Source organism: Bison bison, unplaced genomic scaffold (assembly GCF_000754665.1).
Source record: "Bison bison bison isolate TAMUID 2011002044 unplaced genomic scaffold, Bison_UMD1.0 scf7180017864382, whole genome shotgun sequence".
In the NCBI taxonomy this organism is placed as follows: domain Eukaryota; kingdom Metazoa; phylum Chordata; class Mammalia; order Artiodactyla; family Bovidae; genus Bison; species Bison bison.
Window position 1 is genome coordinate 5,481,616 of NW_011494954.1, and position 17,391 is coordinate 5,499,006.

General features: G+C 39.2%; 1 protein-coding gene across 1 annotated transcript in view; it reads right to left on the minus strand.

Moving 5' to 3' along the window:
* Window positions 1-17,391, minus strand: part of ST6GALNAC5 (ST6 (alpha-N-acetyl-neuraminyl-2,3-beta-galactosyl-1,3)-N-acetylgalactosaminide alpha-2,6-sialyltransferase 5) — a 209,625-nt gene that overhangs the window by 191,304 nt on the left and 930 nt on the right. Inside the window, exon 2 of the mRNA XM_010857606.1 lies at window positions 17,015-17,242. Coding sequence (XP_010855908.1) covers window positions 17,015-17,242 — 228 coding nt within the window. The remainder of the gene's footprint in view (window positions 1-17,014; window positions 17,243-17,391) is intronic.

A 17,391-nucleotide genomic window follows, 5' to 3' on the forward strand; every position in this document is an offset into this window, starting at 1 on the left:
CCAACCAGTCCATTCTAAAGGAGATCAGTCCTGGGTGTTCATTTGAAGGACTGATGCTGAAGCTGAAACTCCAATACTTTGGCCACCTCATGCAAAGAGTTGACTCATTGGAAAAGACCCTGATGCTGGGAGGGATTGGGGGCAGGAGGAGAAGGGGACAACAGAGGATGAGATGGCTGGATGGCGTCACCGACTCAATGACATGAGTTTGAGTAAACTCCAAGAGTTGGTGATGGACAGGGAGGCCTGGAGTGCTGCGATTTGTGGGGTTGCAAAGAGTCGGACACGACTGAGCGGCTGAACTGAACTGAAGAGGGTAAACAATCTTTCTTAAGAATTCATAAAAAGCACATAGATTTGCAGTTTACATTCACACCACTGACATGTGCAGAAGGTCAGACTTACTACAAAGTGGTATTTCTTAGTTGGTATGGCCCCCAGGAGCTTGGCAGAAGCAAATGAAAGCTTTCTTTGGAGGAATATGCTTTAACTTAGGTCACTAAGAATTTCCACAAATATAATCCAGATGAACATGGAGTCACAATAAACATCCACATCCACAGAACCACAAACAAAACACATAAATAAATGTTTTCTTGAATGAAATCAGCACAAAATGAAAAATCATACTTAGACTTCCAAAGATTTAAGATATTGGAGGTATCAGATGTGGAAATAAAAATGTATCTAAGGAAGAAGACACTATGAAGACCAGGATAATGTGGAGGAAAAAATAATCTAGAAATGTTGAATAAAATGATTAAAATAAAATGTGTGGGGGAAAACACTTGATGAATGAGTTAAATAACAGATTAGACATAGCTGGGTAGAATATAAACTAGAAAATCAGAAAAAAATTAGAATGCAGCATAGGCAAATAAACAAAGCATTACAAAGAGATAGAATGAAGGAGAGATCCTATAAACAGATAATGGTTTAGACTGCCTAAAAAGTAATGACAACAAGTCTGATGGCAAACAGCTCAATATCAAAATGAGAGGGAGAAAACATAGGAATTAGGCCTTCAAAATACTGAGAGAGAAAATAACTAGTGATTTTGAATTGTATTCTGTTTCCAGAGTGTAAGCAAAGATATTTTCAGAAAAACTAAAACACTGTTTACTACCAACAGAACCTCATCAGCATAACTTCTAAAAAATTTATTTTAGGAAGAAGGATAATGGAAATCTAACTTGCAAGAATAAATGATGAGTGAAAAAATGGTAATATGCAGATAAATTTAAATAAACATTGATTATCTGAAACAATGACATTAATAATGCTAATATCCAATTTGTTAGGCTTAAAAAAGAGAAAATACTTCAATATAATAGTAAGACTACTGTTCAGGTTGCCCAGAGTTAGTGTTCCAATGTCTTTGAATTATCTGGAATGAGGGTAAAAATAACTTATGATTTTGGTAAGTATTCTTAAAATTTCAAGAATAACATTGAAAGAATAGAAATTGAGTATAAATTCCAAGCCAGTGTAAGTTAAAAATGGAATAAGAAAGACAACCTCCTCTCCCTCCCACACAAAATCCTCCACCCATCCAGAGGAAGGGGGAAAAAGAGAAGGAAAAAAAAGCATAGAAAAAGAGATAAATAAGCCAATGTTTAAGTGAAGTTTAAAAAAAAAAACTCCAGTATATCAGTAATCTATATATACATATATATTTAAAATCACAATAAATGTAAATGAACTAAATTTAGCTCTTAAAGGAAAATAATTATAAATTTAGATTAAAAATTAATTTCAGCTATATGCTATTCATACAGGATACACAGTATTACCCTTAATATCACATGAGAGTGATATTTAGACATGAGAGTCTGGGCCCTATGCCTCAACATCTTGCAACTCAAAATGTGGTTCTTGGGCCAGTAGCTGCATGGAGTGCTTGTTAGAAATGCGGATTCTCAGGCCCATACTCAGACCTTAAGATTCAAATCTGCATTTTAATAAGATTCTCAGGTGATTCATATATATATAGATTAATGCTTGAGAAGCACTGCTTAAAGGGCACAGCAAGTAACAGACAAGGCACAAACTGTATCAAAGTCCACCTGGACTCCTCTCTCATTGTCACAGCAACATCCATAATTGTAAACATCCAATCTTATACCTAGCATTGTCCAGTCCCCAGAAAAAGTGTTTCTCCATATTTCTTGTGCTCTACCCATGAAACAAAAGGTCACTGTGTTCAAATGTCATGAAGATACATGAGTTGTACTGCTGCTGAGGTGGAGCTTATCACTGCTGCAGTGTGTGTGGTCTGGAGGGCAGGGGGAAGGAAGCAGAAGTAAAATTTTAAATTGAGATAAAATAGAACATATGAAAAAGAGCCTCAAGGAGAGAAAAAAAAACTGAAAAAAAAAAAGGGTGGAAATAACCCACGTGTCAATCAAAAGATGAGTGGATAAACAAAATGTAGCTTAGCCATAAAATGGATATTATTCAGCAATGAAAGGGAACAAAGTTCTGATCCATGCTAAAACATGGGAAAAAAGATTATGCCAAGTGAAATGTCAGACATAAAATGAGGAATACTGATTGAACTCCACTTTATGAAATATGTAAAATAAGCAAATTCATAGAGACAGACAGAAAGTAGAATGGAGATTACCAGGGCCTGGAGGGAGGGAAGAATGGGGAGTTATTGCATAATGGTTACTGAGTCTGTTTGGGGTAATGAAAAATTTTGAAAATAGTTATGATGATTGACATTACTGTGGATTACTTAAAATGCCACAGAATTGTAGACTTAAAAATGGTTAAAGTGCCAAATTTTATGTTATATATAAGTCACCACAATAAAAACATTTTAAAAAGTGGATTAGACAGATACAGAGGACAAACTAGTGTTACCAGTGGGGAGTGGATAGGGGAAGGGGCAAGAAGAGGTAGGAGAGTAAGAGACCCAAACTGTTATGTATAAAATAAGCTATAAGGATATATTGTACAACACAGGGGATATAGCCAATATCTTATATACATTTATAAAATGTCTAAAAGTATTACAATGAATACAATATTTATAAAATAAATATTCTATTTATTTATAAGAAATAGAGTATAACCTTTAAAAACTGTGAATCACTGTATGGTACACCTATAACATATAATATTGTACAGCAACTACACTTCAATAAAAGAAAAATTAAGTAGGTGTCTTGTAAACAACTACAAAACAAAAAAAGTGGGTCAAAAAATTTTAGTGATGCTTCAATCTAAAGGATAAAGGAAACAGTTCAGGCACCAAAGGACTGATTTCATAAAGAGCTTACTGGCAAAGATCTTATGTTCTCCGATTCATCCCTTTACTTGGAAGCCACCAAACCAAGATGTATAAAATACATCCCCTGCCAGTTGGCTGTCATGGAAAAGGCAGGCCCTGATGTCTTTACTGACATAATTATTCTACCCATGGACTGAAAGAATAATGAGGAGTTATGAAATTATGCCAAAGTCAAGAAATAACATTTAGCACGTATTTTAAAAATGTGAAAGAGAGTAGCTCAAAGACATTGAGTACTAAAAAAAAAAAATCAAGAAGAATAGTCATAGAATTCAACGGTTAGCTTAAAATAAGATAAAGGAATTAAAATGTTGTATAAAACTAGAAGATAAAAAAGAAATACAGAAAACTTTGCTAATTAAGAAGGTGATATAATTATTTGTGCTGTAAATTTTCTTTTTAGGAAAGACAGTTATGTCAAATTAAACTTGTATATGGACAAGCAATTCAAACTGTAATATATACAGACAGGGAATTAAATGCTGAGTGGAAGACCAGAAAATAAAGGCTAAAATGAGATGAAAATCTGGAAAAGGAACACTCACTGACTACAAAGATGACAATCATCTCTGAGTCCTGGAAGCTCATAAGAGTTTGCCACCAGCTATGCCCCCAAAATAGCAACTGATGGATTGAAGGGAATTTAGAAAGAAAGTGACCAGAAGAGCTAAGGGACTGTTGTGAATGATGCATTAAACTGAAAAATCCTGGAACACATTTTGTAACTGAGCAAACAAGCAGAGGAGGAAAGCATCACCACAAGTAAAAAGTGGGGGAGAATTGTAGACAAGGAAAGAAAAATGTGTTTAGGGAATTCTCTGGTGGCCCAGTAGTTACAAGGCCATACTTTCAGTGCCAAGGGCATGGGTTTAAATCCTTAGTCAGGGAGTCAGGGAACTAAGATCCCACAAGCTCCGCCAAAAAAAAAAAAAAAGTGTTTATACCCTAAAAAAAAGTGTTTATACCCTAGTAAGGGATGTACATATCTTCAGGATTAATAAGTGGAGAACTTAGCACAAATATCAAGACATATTTACTAATTATTCCAACTTTAATTGGAATATATTTGGGTTTTAAGCTATTAAAAGAAATATCTTTAGCTAGGATCTAACGTATAGCTCATGTCCTTTACTATACCACCAATCATATCGTATTGTAAAACTATATACATATAGACCCATAAAGGTTTCCCTGGTCACTCAGCTGGTAAAGAATCCGCCTGCAATGCAGAAGACATTCCTGGGTCAGGAAGGTTCCCTGGAGAAGAGCTAGGCTACCCACTCCAGCATTTATGGGCTTCCCTGGTGGCTCAGACAATAAAGAATCCACCTGCCTTGTGGGAGACCTGGGTTCAATCTCTGGGTTGGGAAGATAGTCTGGAGGAGGGCATGGCAAACCACTCTAGTGTTCTTGCCTGGAGAATCTCATGAACAGAGAAGCCTGGAAGACTACAGTCCATGGGGTCACAAAGAGTCAGACACTACTGAGCGACTAAGCACAGCACACAGACCCATATATAGACTAATTGGAAAAGACCCTGATGCTGGGAAAGATTGAAGGCAGGAGGAGAGGGGAACAATAGAGCATCAGATGGTTGGATGGCATCACTGACTCAATGGACAAGAATTTGAACAAACTCTGGGAGATGGTTAAGGACAAGAAAGCCTGGCGTGCTGCAGTCCATGGGATCACAAAGAGTCGGACACGACTTAGCGACAGAACAACAAAAGACTCATGTACCTAACATATATGAATTAAAAGCAGGGAAGAAGTACATTAAAATGTCACAGATACATATATTTGATATATATGGAAAAATGTGTAAGGAAATATATTAAATTACCAACAGTAATTGGTAGTACGTTTATGAATAAATCTTTTCTTGCCATTTTGAGAAACAGAGAAGATATGCATTGACAACTGGGTGGGGGTAAAGTAAGCTTTCCAAAAATAACATTTTGCCTCTTTTCTCTCGTTTGTTTTTCAACAGGCGATTGTGGGGATGATGTAGAAGAAGCTTTTCTCAGAGAGAAGGCATTCTATGCTCTCAAATACAGTCTGGAGGTATAGTTTTCATGAGATGGTACTGAAGTTTGGTGTTCACTGGTTGGCAGAATATCCTGAAGATTCAGCTCTGCCCCTGCTTCCATCCTTTACACCTTCTAAAGTGTGAAACACCATCAGGATACTCTGTGGACCCATTAAGAATGGTCTTCCACTTGGAAGATCAATTATTAAGTTGAGATTAATAACTCTCTTGGGGACCTGAGCTGCTCATCTTAGCAGGCAACCACAGTGCTCATTTCAGGGAAAAAAATAGACAGTTGTGATTCTTGGTCACAGGAACTTAACGTTAGATGGATTCCTTGTCCATTGATGTTTCTGTTCTGTTACAACACAGCACATCAAATCACACTCAATATAATAAGTTCAAACAACTGTGACTCCTTCATAGACACTGCAGAACCCATGATAAGCCACCCTAATCATCTTTCTGGAACCCAATCAGTATTTCATGTCTGTATGGTCAGGAGGAGTTCACCTTTGATAACAGGGAAGAAGCAACTGGTCTTATTTTTCACTCTGGTCTTTATTCCTGGTCCTGGACTTAGTTATTTCATCTTTATACTTCACTACTGAAGGTTCATCCAGTCAGGATACCCTGTTCTCTTATAATGGCTTTCTCTGATTTTTATTTCTGAACTTTTGGGTTAAAACCCTTCAAATTTGAAACAGAGCCAAAAACCACATACAGTTGTTAGGAAGAGTGATGGGCACAATTCTTTAAGGGATTCATTATGGCTTGAGTATCAAGGTTAAGCTTCTTTTTCTTTGGTAGTGGGGAACACATACAGATTCCTATAATCCCTTTTCCACGTTCCAGAAAACAAGTAGAATATCATCACCACTTCTAGCACTTTGTTCAAAACCTGCAACAAGAGGAACAAAAATGGAATGATCCAGCTTTATGATTTGCACTACAGAATGGAAGTATGTGCTCCTTAGGTAATGGGAGACAACTTGGAAATCCCTGATGGCAGCCTGGCAGGTGCGACATTGCTGAGTAACTCCAAATATGAGCCCGATAAAACTAGAACTCATTCAGATGTGTGTATTTTTTGCTTCCAACCAAATGTTTTCAAATGAATTAGGAATCAGACCCCCTTGACACATTTTTTTTCCTTCTGATGCATGGGAAATAGAATCTTTACTTTTCTTAGAAGTTGTTGACAAACTTAAGTGATTTAAAAAAATGCCAATTGCTCTCTAACTATGGGAATGAAAGGAGAGGAGACTACCTTCCACCCCATATTTCAAACAGATTTACACCTGGTGACATTTATTATGCAACAAAAGTCTCCTATGACAAGGTTATTCTAGGGTAAATTCTCTCCTTATAGAACTGTTACCTAATAAAAAGTCTTCATCACATGTATTCCACACCCCACTGGCTCTGCTGCAGGTGGAGGGTTTAATTCTTGTCATTCATTGCCAGTGTGCATGATGGAATCGCCATGAACAGCTTGCTTCAGCCTTAACCATCACACCATTGTTTTGCTCAAGTCAGTATGTGGTATTAAGATGCACAGCAAGTTTCAAAATTAGACAAAGTTGGAGTGCCATCTGGGATCATCCTCAAACTCTTTTCACTAACTTTTGAGAGGCAATCTTGAACCACAAACCTTCTGCTGTTCGAAAAGATGCACTCAGACTGTCTGAACCGACACAGTGGGGTGGGTGATCATAGAAACTTAAGGCAGGCACAAATCTTAGATCTTTTTTAAGCATCTCTCACTTAGATCACATCTACACTCTGCTAACTGGTCCCTCTTCCTATAACCTAGGACCGCTCAGACCTGTGCCACGCCAAAGCCATGATGATCCATTGAAACACATCTGGTGAAGTCATTTCTTTAATCACCCTTTGAAGACTTCCTCAAAGTTTTCAGGATAAAAAGTTAATCTCCATAACATGTAAATCTTTCTTTCCAAATCTGTGCTGTGCTTTTATGCCTGCTTATCTGTCTCTCATATATGTAAGTTTCACAGGGTCAGGGATCATACCTTATGTGTTGCTACTTTCTGGGTCCCGAACATAATGGCAAGTCACACAATATTATTTGATAAATGAAATAATGAACGAATCTAGCTTCACTGCCCCTTCTACAGACTAGCCTAAAAGTTACAGGGCTTTCCAAAGAGCTCATAACAAGTAAAAAGCTTGGACATGCCTACCTGCCTTTCACAATATCATTCTGCCCTCAAATAGAGGCATTCCTATTTCTCAACACCAGGTCAACCACTCTGGAAAGGTCAGCAAAAGCTGCGCTGCATTTAAAGGGGAACCAGAAATTAAAGATGTGTGTGCCACAAATGTGAAGTCCTTCTGTCCCTACTTATCATTTCTGTCATTCTTATGATAAGTTTATCAGCCAGATTTGTTCAGCTCTCTTCCTATTACACATAATTAGAACAGGATTCTGTTCCCGGGTGGCTCAGATGGTAAAGCGTCTGCCTACAGTGTGGGAGACCTGGGTTCAATGCCTGGGTCTGGAAGATCACCTGGAGAAGGAAATGGCAACCCACTCCAGTATTCTTGCTTGGAAAATCCCATGGACGGTGGAACTTGGTATGCTATAGTCCATGGGGTTGCAAAGAGTTGGACACGACTGAGCGACTTTCACTTTCATTTTCTGTCCACCTAATGTTCAACAAACATTTGTTGAGTTTTGACATGTATGAGGTACAGTTTCAGATTCTGGAGATACTATGATGGATAAGTTTTGTTCCTGGCCTCAAAAAGGTGTAGTCTAGTAGGGGAAATAAGCATGCAAACAAATAATTGCAATATTTTGTTATTAGAGATGTGCACAGGATACAGAGAATATTTTAGCACTTACCAAGGTACAGTTATTGTAATATATAATTTCCTCCACTGTGATTTTCCTGTGGGTAAGGACTAGGTCCTCCCTATTTTTTCCCTCTCTATGTCTAACACATAGTGGGCACTTACCCAATATTTGATTGACTGATATGCCATTGGCATAAAAGAATGAGCAGTTTACTCTGCATAGAGGTTGTCTCTGGGAAAACTTTAGCAAGGAGATGCTTGCACTGGGTTTTAATGGATGATTCATTCCCTACCTGGTGGAAAAAAAGGAGAAAGGGCATTCCTTAATGGAGGAAGAGCAGGTGAGTGTGAAACAGCAAGCTGTGTTCCCAGGGTGTGTGGAACCTGAGCTACGAGTTGCTGTGAGAGGTGAGGTTGGAGAGTTAGGCCTCAAAGACCCCGTCAGGCCTTGAGAGCCATCCTATGGAGTCTGAACGTGATCCTCCAGGAAATGGGAAGCCATTGGAGGTGTGTGAAGAACATGAGCAGATCTGTAAATGAGAAATTCAGTAATGCAGTTCAGTCAGTAGAGAGGTCCCTTATGTGCAATTAATTTCCAGAATATGCTTTCTTATTTAAAAATGATTTAACTCTGCATTTCAGTCAGCCAGGGTATCTTCAGACTTGGTGAGGTTCTCAGGAACACTAAAGACATCTTCTTAGCTATTAAAAGAGAATATAATAAAAAAGATTCCTTTTCATTCTGAGCTACAACAACTATCAAGGTTCATTTTCCCTACTATGGGTAAAATGGTTTTTCTGATTTGCCTCAAGTCATTCTATCTCAGAGCAAGAAGCTCATCTCAGAATCTAGCAGGAGTCAATGGTTACCTGAAGAAACTTGGTGAACTGAATCTCCCACTGATGTTTCCTTCCCCACTGAGGAGAAGGTAATTCAGCTGAATGAGTGGTCTACTTATGACATTTTCTGCAAATAATTAAACACCACACTCCTTTTGGCTTGGTTTACTTTTTAAAGGCAAAATCTACTCTGATTTGCAAATTGTTCCAATTACATCAGTGCCATGCATTTTATGCAGTCTTTAGAGTACCCATTGCTAAGTCAGTGGTTGGTGGGAGCTCTTTTCAACTATCTAGAGGCATATGCTCATATTCATTTCAGAATAATAAGATGTTTAAATATTTCTTTCTTTCCAATAACTGGATACGCCTAGGTTCTTCATTTTAATAAATTCTGTTCAAATAGCATTGAGTCGCTGCTTAGAATACACTGGCACTGAATTTCTTTTATAGGAATGATACGTCAGAGACTCATACTGCCACTCTGGGAAAATTGCACGACCACTCATGAGTCCCTTTTGATAATTGTGAAGTTTTTGTTCTAGCTCTAAAATTTTGAGTATGTTGAAGAGATCTGATAAGTACAAGAATGTGGAAATGAAATAGTTACAGAACTACAAATTGTGGCCTGAAAAATTGATATTTACAATATGTAGTTATTCTTTTTCAGTGACTCCAAGCAGTCATAAATGGGCTTATTTTAGAAGAAATATAAAATATTTATATAGATACACTTATGCATTCAACAAATATTTATTGATGACCCATTATATGCCAGGCTGAGAATTTAATGACAAAAAAAGAGAAAAAATTCCCCTTCTCCAAGACTTGATTGTCAAACTGGAAAAGCAGACAATTTTAGACAAAAAATGACAATAAACTAGAATTAGTGTTATCGTGGGAACCTGGTGATGAAGACAAAGCATATAGCTCAGATCCATCATGGACTACAAGTCTAGGAAGGCTTCCCTGCTGATATTCTGTCTAAATTAAGACTATCCATGCTTGTGGTTATTATTTGGGAAACTATATTGAATAGAGCATGCAATAAAAATATTTATTTGTCCCAGGCCCACACTGTGAGTTTAAGACTAAAACAGTTTGAGAAGAATCTGAGTACATCTTACAAAAGCCCCCACTCCCAAATTTTTATTGACCATTTGATCATAAATTTACTGACTCACAAGGGAATTCTCTTGAATTACAAGGTATGGGTAATAATATTATTTAAGAAATCATCATTCCTTGTCTTTCAATATCTAAGGCCCTTCACAGCTGCTCAAAGGCTACTTAATACATGTATAGAAGCTTTTCAGAATAATTTATTGATTAATGATGGGTTTTAACCTTTCAGTCTTTTCTCATCTCTAATCTCTCTTTATCCCAGCATTTGGAGGACAGGAATTACACTGAGCTGTGGTTTGACCTTAGAGGTTATGAAAAGTCTCCTCTATAACAGATGTGTGTTTCAGGACAGATCTGATCGCAAATATTCTGTCTTCTGGCCAACATAATTATGTTAGAATTCATCATACCATGAGTTATGAGATTTGGTTTGTAAATATAATCACCATATGTTACAGAGACAGGTGAACAAGGTAACAGGGTTAGCTCCCTTCAAGAGTCCAGGGGATCCTATGCCATTCCAAAGGAGAATCATAAAGAGACTGAATATTTTGAATTTAAAATCAACCCACTTTGAAGTTGATTTAATATTCAAGTTGTTAACTATTGCTGCCTGTCATCTATGTAATATATATAGAAATACACACATATATTTAAAAGGGTTAATGAATAATGGAATTTTAATTTGAAAGTTTTATAACTTCTAAGGTAATAATAGTATTTAACCAATTTTATAGATGGGAAAGATCACAGAAATTGACTCCTTTTTAGTGCCACTGCCTTGATTTACTGTTTCTTGGTTTCATATTATTATTCAGCACTTGCTTTTTTATTAACCTTTCTTGCTTCTTTGTCTTTTCTTTCCAATTAGATTAAAAAGGTTCTTTGAGGGTAGGGACTGTGTTCTTCTTCCAGAATTCCCTGTAATTTTGCAACTATTAGGCCTTCAGTGAATATTTACTAAGGGCTGTGAGTAGTTCAAAACCCAGAAACAAATTAGCTACAGAACTACACATTGTGATGATTAAAAACATTTCAGATGATGATTCTCAAACTTTAATATGCACGATAATAAGGGAAGCCTATTAAATTGGTAGATTCCCAAATCTTATTCCCAAAGAGTCTTTTGTTTTAAATCATTTCTTCTTCCTTTCCATTATCATTATTAGGTGGAGCAATAGTAAATCAAATTTAGGAAAGACACGACATACCTGGGCCTGAGACTGCCCTGATGTTTCTTGTAGAGAAAGGACTTGACGTAAGGTACCACCAATACACCCTGCTTTCTTCTTTCCTTCCATAAATACTTATTGTATACTGACCAATGGCCAAGCATTAGGCCTGAAGTTAAACTGTTTAGCAAGAGGTATAAATATTTGCTGTCACAGCACTTAGATTGTACTTGGGGGGAGGGCAGACAAGACACAAATAAACTTTCAGTTTATTTCAGATATTGTTAAGTATTACTAGGGAAATAAAACAGGCTGGTAAAATAGAGAACGACTGTTGAGAAGGGGGCTATTTAAAGAGTTTGATACCCAAGAAGATTATATGTGATCTGAGGACTAAATGGTCAGAAGGAATCAACCATGCAAAAGATCTTGAGCGAGAGCTTTCCAGGGAGATGAAATAGCCAGTGCAAAGGTCCTGAGGCACAATCAGTGTGCAAGGATCAGAAAGAGGCCAGAATACCTGACACTTGAAAGGGAGCCAGGTCAGACTCATCCACTAGGTACAATCTGGGCTTTGGCATAACGGTATCTTGGGATTACTCCTATGGGAAGTTGGAGAAATACTCCTGGATCAGAATTAAGAAAGGTTAACTATTTTATTAACCTTATAAGAATACTTTTCCAGTTTAAAACAACTACATTATTGGAAATTTTTGCCAATAAAAAGCTGTTCATTTCATGATTTCTTTTAGTTGATGCTTTGTGATAACAGAGTTTTGTCATAATTGGCACTTTACATTTTATAATACTTGAACACTGCAAATGAGTCACTTTAAATTTCTTTGAGAACCAAATTATCCTTCACTGGATGCCTCAAATATTATAAGAGTCTAATGAATGATATAAACTTATATCTGGAATGTATATACCTCTCTAAAAAAAGAATTCTTATGCCATAATTTCAAAGTAAGTTATATGGCACATACCTTTTTAGTGAAAGAGGAGAGTGAAAAAGTTGGCTTAAAACTCAACATTCAGAAAACTAAGCTTGTGGCAACTGGTCCCATCACTTTATGGCAAATAGGTGAGGAAACAATAGAAACAGTGACAGACTTTATTTTGGGGGGCTCCAAAATCATTGCAGATGGTGATTTCAGCCATGAAATTAAAAGATGCTTGCTCCTTGAAAAAAAAGCTATGACCAACGTACACAGTATATTAAAAAGCAGAGACATTACTTTGCCAACAAAGGTCCATCTGGTCAAGGGTATGATTTTTCCAGTAGTCATGTATGGATCTGAGAGTTGGACTATAAAGAAAGCTGAGCGCAGAAGAATTGATGCTTTTGAACTGTGGTGTTGGAGAAGACTCTTGAGAGCCCCTTGGATTGCAAGGAGATCCAACCAGTCCATCCTAGAGGAAATCAGTCCTGAATATTCATTGGAAGGACTGATGCTGAAGCTGAAACTCCAATACTTTGGCCACCTGATGCGAAGAAGTGACTCATTGGAAAAGACCCTGATGATGGGCAAGATTGAAGGCAGGAGGAGAATGGGATACCAGAGGATGAGATGGTTGGATGGCATCACCAACTCGATGGACATGAGTTTGAGTAAGCTCCAGGAGTTGGTGATGGACAGGGGAGCCTGGTGTGCTGCCATCCATGGGGGTCACAAAGAGTCAGAACTGAACCTTTTTTTCCAGTTTTGAATTCTTTTTTCAACTCTTGCGTTGATTTGTCTTAGCATTCCAACTGGACAGCTACTAATTAATAGTGATAGTACTATTACCTCTAAGCAGTTTGGTTTTGTCTATATAACTGAGTGCTTAAGGAAAGAAAGAACCAAGGCAAGCATGCCACTGGTACATGTAAAATCCATTCTTGCTAAAGCGAGGAGAGAGCAGCTCAGCTTCAGACCTTATGATCACTGCTCTTTATAAGCCATTTAAGCAAAGGGCAGCCCAGGTGACAAGTTGGCCTTCTGTGATAAGAGCTCCTGTTCACTGGAAGGGCTTCCCTTGTTGCTCCACTGGAAATGGGAATTGGCTCACAGTTTCATTTCACAGGGTCCACCAGATGGCCAATGACTTTACCTACCCGGAGCCAATCCAGTCTGGACATAGAATGTGCTACATGCCCCCTCCCACTCTGCTGGGAGAATTGGTGCTTTCCTCTGGGGGTGGTTTGATTTAGTGTGTGTGTGTGTTTCTCTGTGTGCAAGCACACACATGTGTATTTTAGTTTGATTATACATTATGCTGCAGTTCAAAGGCTGACGTTTCCCCAAACCATGAAACTTGGCTTCTTTGCTTAGATCTGGCAGATCTGATTAGAAATCAATGGCTTCCAAAAACAGGGACCAGGAAATGCCAGGATGCAGATACAGTAGCTGCAGTAACAGACATGTAACAAGATGGAAATGAGTTAGTGGGAGATTTGTAGGGAAAAGTTTAGGGGAAGGGTTGGGAATGAAGAGAAAAAAATCTAAGACAGAGTGAAATGGCTTCATTGTCACAAGATATTGCAAGAATCCCTCACTTACTCAGTCATACTGGAATTACAATTTCCGCTCACATCTTTTATGAAAGAGGAAGTATGGAATATGACCATGCAAAGTGATATTTTAAGCTTCTATACATATTGCTCATCACTGGCTTGACTTGCGGCATGTCTTTCAACAAAAGCACATAGTGATTTAATCTCAACAGTAATTCAGTCTGCAGCGTATAAGACAAGACTATCATCGCAGACAGGCGGTAATTTGTGAAATTCAGGTGTTGGGGATTAGGACCGCCTGTTGAATTTAATCTTGGAGTTATAATGTTAATACCATCATGTAACTGAACAAAAACACTACATATTTATCAGACTTTGGGACCTCCAGCCATGGAGATGTGAACGTTTTCCTAAGTGGTATCTGTAACCCTCTCCAGATTCAGTAAATCAATGGGAAATAGAAAGTCTGTTGGAATTCTGATTCAATATGCAGCAGCATGTGGCTTGGTGGTCATCACAGTCAGGACATCCCATAATTTTTCTAAAGCCTGATGTAAGAGTGGGGGACAAAAGCAATCAGAGCATCATCTGGCAACACAATAAGAATAGAAAAGCTTTCATTTCTTACCTTCCTCAGTATTAACTGGAAAGAAAATTCCCAGCAATAGTCTAACAAATGATTTCTACCTCTGCTTAAGCAAGACTATACATAGGAAACTCCCAAGTAAACCTAAACAGCAACTGGGAGAGAACATAAACATTTTACATGTGTACCTTCAGAGAGCCATTGGAGATGAAACTTTGCCCAATTTCCAGTCAGTAAACAGTAGCAGTAAAGTGACTACTGGCTTCCCTGTAAAGAATCTGCCTGCCCAGTGCAGAAGACACAGGTTCGACCCCTGGGTCGGGAAGATCCCCTGAAGAAGGAAATGGCAACCCACTCCAGTATTATTGCCTGGGAAATCCCATAGACAGAGGAGCCTGGCAGCCACAGTCCAAGGGGTCGCAAAGAGTCAGACATGACTTAGTGACTAAACAACAACAAAGTGGCTACATTCTGAGCAGCTTACATTTCATTCAGTGGGACAATTGCAATGATGCCTAAAGAGAAGGCACTTGTTTTAAGATCTGCATTTGTTCCTTTGCTTGAGGCAGGGTAAACTTTTTTGAACCCTTTGGATATGGAATTTTGTGAGAAATTGGTTTTCTATAAAACCAATTTCATTAATATTATCTACAAAGACCTTCCTGGTCACATTTATAATTCTCTGCTAAGGTCTTCCACACATATCTATCATTCACAAAACACTTTACAGTTTACAAAACCCTTTACTACAGATAATCTCAATTTCTCATATATAGTGTCCCTATCCTTTTCCCAAAAGGGCTGTTCTTCATTTTAATGAAATACAATGCTGATTCACTGAAAATGAAAACCAGTATATTAGTGTGAATAAACACTGTTTTGAAAAAGAACATGAGGGCATCATAGTTTGCCTTAGGCTATCAACATTCTTAGCTAGTGCTGGGCCAGCAGGAGCGCACAGGAAGGGAAGTACTAGCAACATCTTCCTAAAGGTAGATCACAGCTTTCGGCAAATTTACCTTTTGACATCCCTATTAACAAAACCTTCACAAATGCTAGCCATTTACATTAAACAACAGCCATGAAAATCCACCATGTTCAATAGATTCATCATAAACACATAAACACCACATCCATCCACAGTCAGAAGTCAGTGCCCAAACTTTTCTAGGACTCAGCCCTTATGGGTTGCTTGCAGATACAAAGTATGTAATCAATCAACAAATTAAAGAGAAACAGAAGCCTTAACTGTGAAACTGACAGCTGTTTCTACTTTTGATTTTAAGATCACCAGACCCCTCCCCAGCAAATCACTTCCTAATGAAATCTCTCTCTCTTTTCTGCTCCCTGAATCCTTCCAGTGCAAGTTCCACCTTTTCAAAGAAACTTTCCTTAATCCTACCAGAGCAGAGATCTTTCTCATCTCTGTATTCCAACAATAATAACTGTTTATATCCAGTATTTCCCATACATTTATATTTACCGTCTATCTCTCTGTCATCTATCCATCCATTCATATTTCATGGTATGTTGTTTTTTCCCCACAGGCATTCAAAGATTTCTAAAGGTTGGGTCTTGCCTTAAACTCCTTTGTACCCTTTAACTCCTTAGCATAATACATTGCACAAGTGAGTAGAAGTATTTTGATGGTCACTTTAAAAAGTCTGACTTTTTCATGCATGACAAAAGCCACCTTTTCACACAAAAGGAGCACCTCCTAAATATTACTTTGGTTCACAACCATAAAACGTAGTAATACATAAAGCAGAACAGTTGGGTGGTTTCAAGAGGTAGCTTTATAGAGCATATATGGAATGGAATGGTGTTTTAATAAAAATATATTAACAGCTTCAAATAATGGGAAATACATTTAAACTGTATTAAAATATCTTTTTAGAATCAAGAAACTTGATTACAATTCTCCCAGAGGCTTCACACTCTGAAACCAGAGATTTATTATTCCAGGGAAAGAAAGCTCAATTTCTTAAAAATTCATCTTATTAATTATTAGCCAAGCCATGCAGCGGCTTCCCGGAAGGCACAGGAAAATAGGCCCTCAATGATGAGTTTCAAGCCAATGGAAGCTGAGTTTGTGCCTCAAGCCTTCTGCGCCTGCCTGGGCACTGCTCTCCAGGGCTGTGATAATTCAGCCCTGAGCATCTGAAGCAGTGATCAGATAGGAATCTGCGAGCCTGAGCAGCGGCCAGCAGAGGACTAGCTGCTATTTAGCTTCCGGCACCCTGTCCGAGGTAACCGCTCGGACTGGAACCCGCTCCATTCCCGGGTCTCCTCCCATTAGGGCGCGACTCGGCCGCCAAACCCGAGGCTTCAGGAATCCAGCACCCAGCAGTAGCTGTCGTTCCGGGGATGAACGGTTCTAGTTCCAGGGACGGTTCCTGTTAGGAAATTAGGCTTTGGGGCGCACCCATCTCATTCCTGTTCCTTAAAAAACTTTGCTACCTTCTCCAAATAGAAATTCACACCAAATAGTAACTATCCCATCCCACCCCGCAGGGTCCACTCCCGCTTCCAGCCTCCGAATGGCACCTACTCACGGCGCCTCCCAGCCCCGGGGAAGGGGGCAAGCTCAGGTGTGCGGGATCCCCAGGCTGGGTGGCGGGCAGGCTGGCGAGCGAGCTGTCACCTTGTGGTCCACCACGCCGAGGTATCCGTCCAGTGGCCGCGGTCCCGCGGGGGTCTCCGGGCGCGGCGGGGGGCTGCTCTCTGCCGACCGCCGAGAGCTGAGGGTCGCCGCTGCCTGCTGCTGCTGCTGCTGCGGGGGCCGCTCCTTCTGGCCTCCGAGGCTGCTGTACACGAGCAACAAGCTGGTGCACATGGTGGTGAGCGCTAAACACACTGCCAGACCATGGCGCTGCGGGCGGGAGAGAGCACAGGAGAGTCTCTGAGCGCCGACCCGGGAGGAGCGCGCCCGGCGGGGACACCAGCTCGACGGTCAGACAAGACGGGCGGGGGAGGTCGGGGTCGGGGGCTGCATGGCTCGGTTTCTACCCCGGCCGCTCA